Source organism: Malurus melanocephalus, unplaced genomic scaffold, assembly GCF_030028575.1.
Source record: "Malurus melanocephalus ecotype Western Australia unplaced genomic scaffold, MMel_1.1 scaffold_515, whole genome shotgun sequence".
Lineage (NCBI taxonomy): Eukaryota > Metazoa > Chordata > Aves > Passeriformes > Maluridae > Malurus > Malurus melanocephalus.
The window spans coordinates 148467-155240 of NW_026623747.1; the positions used below are offsets into that span (position 1 = coordinate 148467).

At 64.7% G+C, this 6774-nt stretch overlaps 1 protein-coding gene across 1 annotated transcript in view; it reads right to left on the reverse strand.

The window, feature by feature from the left end:
- HIC1 (HIC ZBTB transcriptional repressor 1) overlaps positions 1-312 on the reverse strand; it is a 4284-nt gene extending 3972 nt beyond the window's left edge. The window contains exon 1 of the mRNA XM_057381571.1: positions 191-312. Coding sequence (XP_057237554.1) covers positions 191-242 — 52 coding nt within the window. The 5' untranslated portion in view covers positions 243-312. The remainder of the gene's footprint in view (positions 1-190) is intronic.
- Between the last annotated feature and the right edge of the window lie 6462 nt (positions 313-6774).

The window sequence follows — 6774 nt, forward strand, 5'->3', positions numbered from 1 at the left end:
CCCCCGTTTCCTCTCCCCCCCTCGAGGTGAGCGGGGGGACGGTTGGGGGGTGGGGGGGAGCGGGACCTCCCCTCCCCGCCTCCGTTCCGGTGCCGGTGCCYCCCGCCCAGGTGCGTAAAGCCAAGCGCCCGCGGAGCTGCTTTTTCGGCCGATTTCCCCCGTATTTCGGGGTTTCCCCCCGTGCTTTTACCTGGGCGTCCGGTGGCCTCCGCCAGCCAGCTGAGATCTCGGTGAACTCTCATGGCTCAGCCCCGGGGGGGCCGCCGCCGGTTGCTGCTCCCCTCCACCCTCCTCTTCCTCTGCTGCTTCTCTTCCTCCATACCCCGCGCTCCCGGCCGGTCCTACGGAACGGGAGGAGGAGGAAGAGGAGGAGGAGGTGGCTGTGGAAGAAGCAGCAGCGGTTCCTCGGGGTTCCCGACGCCGCCAGCTCGGAGGTGAAACCCGGGCTGCGAACTCCCCCTGACCCCGGCCTGAACTCCGAGCAGCGCCGCTGGCTGTTAAAGGGACGGCGGGAGGTTTTCCTCCTCCCATCCCCGGGCGGGGCACCGACAAGCCGGGCCCCCCCTTTACACACCCCTCCCTCCCCATCCCGGTCTCCTCCTCCCAGCCCGGTTTTTACCCCCTCCCGGTCTTCTCCCGCCGCGCTCCGGCCGCCCCCTCGGGGTTCTCTATTCTTAAGACATCGCCCTTTGCTCGGGGACACCCCGGGTGGGGCGGGGAGCCCCGAAGGAGAGGGGACCCGGGGTGTCCCCGGGCAAAGGGCGATGTGTCCCCCCCGTCGGTACCGCTCATAGGGCGCCATCTAGCGGCTCCCGGTGCGCTCCACCCCTGCCCGTTACCGGAGGCGGCTCCTCCCCGTGCAGGTGGGACCCGACGGGGCGGGCGCTGGGGAGCGATAAAGCAGAGGGGTCTTGCTTGCTGCTCCACCCGAGGSATGGGTGCTGATGCACAAAGCGAGGTGGCACCCATTGGTTGGGAAGGCCGGAGTTGGTGGCATCATTTTGGGGTTCATAAGGTGGAAYRCGGGSTCCGATGAGTGGAGATAATGAGGGGAAGGGTTCTGGGGAGCAGGGGGGGAAGGCAGCCGGCCCTCATTTGCTGGTGAGGGGGGAGAGCAGAAAGCGGGAGGGGCGCGCAGCGCTGGCGCCCAGATGTGCGGTGGCGGTGGCTCGGGGTGGGCTGGGGGCTTGCGGTGCTTTGGGATGAGGAGRAGGAGGAGCAGGAGAAGGAGRAGGAGGAGGAGGAGGTAGAGCCACGTTTCCCCCGGCTTCATCCCTCCAGCCACCCCTGAAAAGGCTGCTGGGCTGGAGGTGCAGCATGGGGTACCCCAGTCGGYGCGGGGGGAGCCGCCTCTCGCTTCACACTTTCACTTCTCCTTTCTCACAGCCGCAGCCTCTTGCACAACCTCCTGGTAAAGCGAAGCATCGTGATGGGCTTCCCCAGACCGGCCGCTAATCCCGGGGTGTCCCRCTGGCACCCCCTGACCCGAGCAGGGCACCCCGAGCAGTGGCCATCCCTCCCAGTTTGGACTACCCAGATGTTCTTGGGGTTTCACCTCATAACCCTGGTCCCTCGGTGAATGGGAGCCCGTGTGGGGTCCCTGGTGCCTGGGACRGGATTTATTCCTAAATTTGGGACRGAAAAGGATGGGTGCTGACAGGGASGGTGCAGGGTGGCAGTGGCCGTTCCCCTCACAGCTCAGCATCACTCACCGGGAACTCATCCTCAGAACCCCTTTAGATCCGGGGTGTCCCAGCTCACTACGGAGACATCACCCTGGGGACCGGGACGGGGTGTCACCGCCCACGGCGACCCTGCAGAGAGCTCATCCCAGGCACCGGCTCCGAAATCCCCCTCCCTGCTCCCGATCCTGGGCTCTTGCCCACAGGAAGCGCCGGGATCCTGGGAGCGGGACGTGGGCGACCCTCGTTAGAGCCGCGGTTTAATCCCAACTCCCCGGGCACTAATTTCTCCCCCACTCTCCCAATTTTTTTTTTTTTCCCCTCTTCAATTAACGGCTGGAAGTGTTTCAGGTTCTGGCAGCGAGCTCTGGACGTCGCTGTGAGCGATGGCTCCCGCGGGCTCCGTCCCGGTAATTTATGGGGCTGAGCTGCATAAATCACGGCAGCGAGCGGCTCCCAGACAGCTGCATCCCCCAGGGCCGGCCGGGACCCCGGGCTGCCCCAGCTACCTGCTGAGTGACGCCGAGCCCCGGGGGCAGCGGCCGAGGGAGGGAATGCAAAAACCCTTCACCTTTTCCACCCTCTTTTGCAGCTTCTCTCCCGTTCCCGGCCTCTCCCAGGAGCWGAGGGGCGGATCGGTGCCCGCAGGGGTTTGGGGCAGGTGGAGGGGGGAGTTTCTTGCTTTGGTATCCCCCGTCCTGTTCTGCTCGGCTTTCTGGAGGGATCCCAACCCAGCAGCCCGACCCAGCGCTCTGCRTCCAGAGATCTCAAAACCTGCCGGTCTCCCCGGGGAGCTGCCGCCGATGTCCAGCCCCGAGGGACGGGGACGGGCGGGCTGCAGGACCGCAAGGAGAGCCAGCGCCGGCGACCGGGACCGCGCAGGGAAAAAAGGGGCATTTTCGCCTCAATGTGCTGAGCAGATTGGAACCAGCTCTGGTTAAGTCATTGGCTCTGTTGGGAGGTCTGAGCTGGAGCGTCTCCCGCCTGTGCCCCCTCCCCACGATCAATCAAAGTTGCAGCAAATTAGCCCAGATGCTGGGAGATTCGGTTCAAATCCAGCTGTGGTTTGGATCGCGTTCGCATGCCTGGCTTCATGTGGGACCTGGGCTTTTGGACAGGATACAGCCCCCCGGTCTCTGCAGGGCCCTGTTTCCCAGCGCAGCCTCTCCCCAAAGCCCACACACATGTCTTCGATTACGGCGCGTTGGCCAGCGGGGCCGCATCCGGCAGCGCCAGGAGCCTGCAGCCCCCGCTGGCAGCTCGCACTTCATTTTCCCGGCCGTGCTGGGGTACGGCAGCCCCAAAACTGCGGCCCCTGCGTGTGCAAGGGGATGCGTGTCCCCTCCACCTGGGCTGGGCTGAGGACGGGAAAYTCGTGACAGCGCTGAGCTGTTCCGGGCTGAGCACGGATCGCCGCTGCCCATCTCCCGCGCTGCTCCGGTGCCAAGCCCTGCCTCCTGCCAAACAAGGCTGGGGGCAGCCACAGGACCCCGCCAAGCTCTCCCGGGGWGCCCCCCATTATGAGAGGATCCCTGAAGGGCAGGGGAAAGGCAGAGCTTCCCTGGCACGCTACATGCCCAGCCAGGGTGGCTGCTCTCTGCTGYGCTGTCTGGGTGGCATTGCGGGGGTGGACAATGGGAGTCGTTCCCTGTGGGGTGATGCTCAAGCGGCTGGGGGGCCCTTCTGTGTGTAGCAATGCTTGGTGGGGCAATGGGACCCCTTCCCTGTGGGGTGACACTGAGAGGAGCCTTTTTTCAGGKTGGTTCTGGCTCAGACAAGGGCACCTATCCCTGCAAGGTGGCATTTCACAGAGCAGGGCGACCCTCCCTTRTGAAATGGCATTCAGGTGCACAGGAGACAAAATCAAACAGCGGGAGGAGATTGGGAGGGACCTCAGGAAGTCATCAGCCAACCCTCAGTTCCAGCAGGACCGGGGCTGGGGGGCCAGGACTTTGCCCAGTGGCTTTTGGGTATCTCAAAGGACGGTGACCCCAGCACCTCTCTGGGCTGCCCGCGCCAGTGCTCCCCTGGCAGTGACAAAAGGGTCAGAGGGAGCTCAGTCTGTGCCACCTGCCCCTGCTCCTGGCGCTGGGCACCACGGAGCTGAGCCTGGCTCCGTCCTGTCCGCACCCTCCCTCTGGGGGTGTGCACCCCCTGAGCACGCCCCTGGAACCTCCAGACAGCCCCAGCTCTCTGCCTCTCCTCACCAGAGAGATATTCCACTCCTTCAGTCTTCTCAGTGGACCTTCTCCGGCCTCTCTTCAGTATTTCCAGTCTTTTGTACTGGACCCAGGAGTGCCCCCGCAGCGCTCAGAGGGGTAGAGGGGAGGATCCTCTCGCTGCTGTCAACCAACGCTGCTGCTCACACAGACCAGGACAGCTCCTTCATCCCACGTGGCCAATTTGGTGACCCCCAGGACCCCCAAGATCTTTTCCACTGAGCTGCTGTCCAGCTGGACAGTCCCTGGGATATCCCAGAGCTCTTCCTCCCTGGAGCAGGGCTTTGTGGTCCCCCTCGCTGAACTTTGTGGGGACTGGGAGGGGGACAGTGGGATCCTTTCCTTGTGGGGCAATGTTTGGGAAGAGAAGGGTACCCACCCCTGTGAGGTGATGTTTTGTGGAGCAAATGGGACCCTTTTCTCGTGGGATGATGCCTGATGGGGTGACAGGACCCCTCTTGTGCAGGAAGATCAGGAACCCATCCCGGTGGGAAATTTGGGGAGACGATGGTACCCCTTTCTTGRTGGGGCAGTGGGACCTCTTGTGGGGACAATTCTCAGTCAAACAAGGGCACCCRTCCCTGCCAGGTGTTGTTTCCTGGGGCAGCAGGACCCCTTCCTTGTGGGACCACACTCAGACTGGGCAAGSAACACTTCCAGCGGGGTGATATTTRGGGGCTGAGGTGATGAGACCCCATTCCTCCCAAAAGATGCATCATAAAATCCCTTCCTTACGGGGTGACGTCCAAGCAGGTGAACACCCCACCCCTGAAGAGTCACGATGTCACATGAGACCCCCTTCCCGACCCCCTTCCCTCACCGACCACCCCCCTTTCCCAAGCCCCACAGGTGACCTCCCCCTCACCACCCACATCACCGCGCCCCCTCTCTCCCCTTCCTCCCGCGACAGGGACACGGATGGAGTCACCGGTGGCAAGCCCACGAGATGGCAGCAACGGGCCGCGCTCCGGGATGCGACATCCCCATCCTCGGGGGCCGCGACACCCCCCCAAGCCCCGTCCCGGTACCCCGACGCGCACTTTGTGCGCGTCGGGGTACCGGGACGGGGCTTGGGGGGRKTCGCGGCCCCCGGTGGAACGGCGGAGCTGCGCAGCCGGTTGCGGGTGGGCCGGCCCCAGCTGCTGACTAATCCCGGGGCTGAGTCACGGTTGCGGCGGGGAACGCTGCGGCAGCGATTCCCCCCTCCCCTTCCCGAACCGGAGAGCCCCGACGGGGCGAGCGCCGGTGCTGCGTGGGGGAAAATTAAAAAAAAATAAAAAAAAAAACGGGGAGAGGAATGGGACACCCTAATCTAGGTGGGGGGTGGGTAAAGCGTTTTTTGGGGGGTTCTAAGGGGGGGTGGCAGCACTTTGAGCGGGAGGTGCTGGGAGGGGTTAATGCTGCGAGAGGCTCTGCAGGTATTTGGGGGTGTGAGGGATAAGGGGGCGGGGGGGTCGCGGCTCGAAGCCCCCGTAGCAGCGTGTGGCCTTGCAGCAGCGTGCGGCCTTGCGCAGCGGCGGATGCTGGCGGGCGCGGATGCTGCTGTCAATGACAACGCCGCTGTTGCTGTGGTTACCGGTGTGATGCTTCGCCAGAGCAGAGTGAGGTCAGACGGCTCCAGCAGGAACGGGGGGGATGCATGGATGGATGGATGGGTGGATGGATGGACTGATGCAAAAAGGGGGAAAGGTTCCCCCACATCGCCCTGGAGATGATTCCAGGACCATCTTGGGGGGTTGCTGACACACGGAATGGAGCRAGGGGCCAAAACTAATTCAACTATGAAGCCGCAACCTGTTTCTGTAGCACCGATGTGTTTTGGGGACCCAGCCCTGGCGGGAGTGAGGGCCAGGCCCCGTTGTGGGGCCGGAGGGGTCAGGGCAGCCCGGTGCTGCAATGAATTGCTCACCCCATGTATCCTAAATTCATCCCCCCATACCATTTTTTGCTGTCCATTCGTCCCACAGCGCGCTGGAGTGGCAYCCACGGGTGCTTGTGACACTGGAAGGACAGGGGTTCTTATGAGGGGGCACGCTGGAGATGCTGCTCAGGACATCCTGCARGTGGGCAGGGGGCACCCCCAGGATGATTCCCGCGTGTGGGGACCCCTGTGCAGCCCCTTCCCGTGACAGGGGCTCAGACAGCCCCAAATCACCAACCYCACGGTGATGCCACGAGGCCAGGATGGGGCCACATCTGGCTTAGTGGGGTGATCAGGGGCAATGGGTGCCCTCGGCTCCCGTGGGTGCTTGGACCGACACCTCGTGTCCGGGGCAGGGGGTGCCCCACGCCGCCCCCTCAGGGTGACGGGACCCTCAGTTTGTGTCTCAGTGGGTGCACAGCCCCTGGGTCTGGCGGCAGGTGGAGAAGGATGCAGGGACATCAAGTGCYGCTCCACCGAGCTCCTCGAGCAGCCAGGGAATGGGGGGGCTCCGGAGGGGCCGGGGAGGGGGCCGGGGTCCTGTTGCAGCCCGGACCCCCTGCCCGGCTCCGGGCCGCTGTCCTCCCCCCGCGCCGATATAAATAGTAGCGTCTTCCCGTTCCCTAAATTTCCTCGCTGACGTAGCGCTCACGTCATTGTGTAGGTTGATGCTTTTCTATGAATGAGCCGAGATCCCCGTTACTACGAGCCCGATCCTATAAAAGCCCCGCGCGCTGCGGACAGCGCAGCACCGACACCGGCGCCGGCCCCGCCGGGAGCCGCGGGGCCCCTGCCCGTCCCGGCAGCCGCGGGGCCCGCAGGAGGTAAGGCACCGGCTGCGTCGGCCCCCAGGTAAGCGGGGACGGAGCCCGGTGCGGGGGCGGGAGGGGGCAGCGGAGCCCCGCGGCGCCGGGCGCTGCACCTGCCGGCCCCGGGGCGGGGGTGAGGCGGA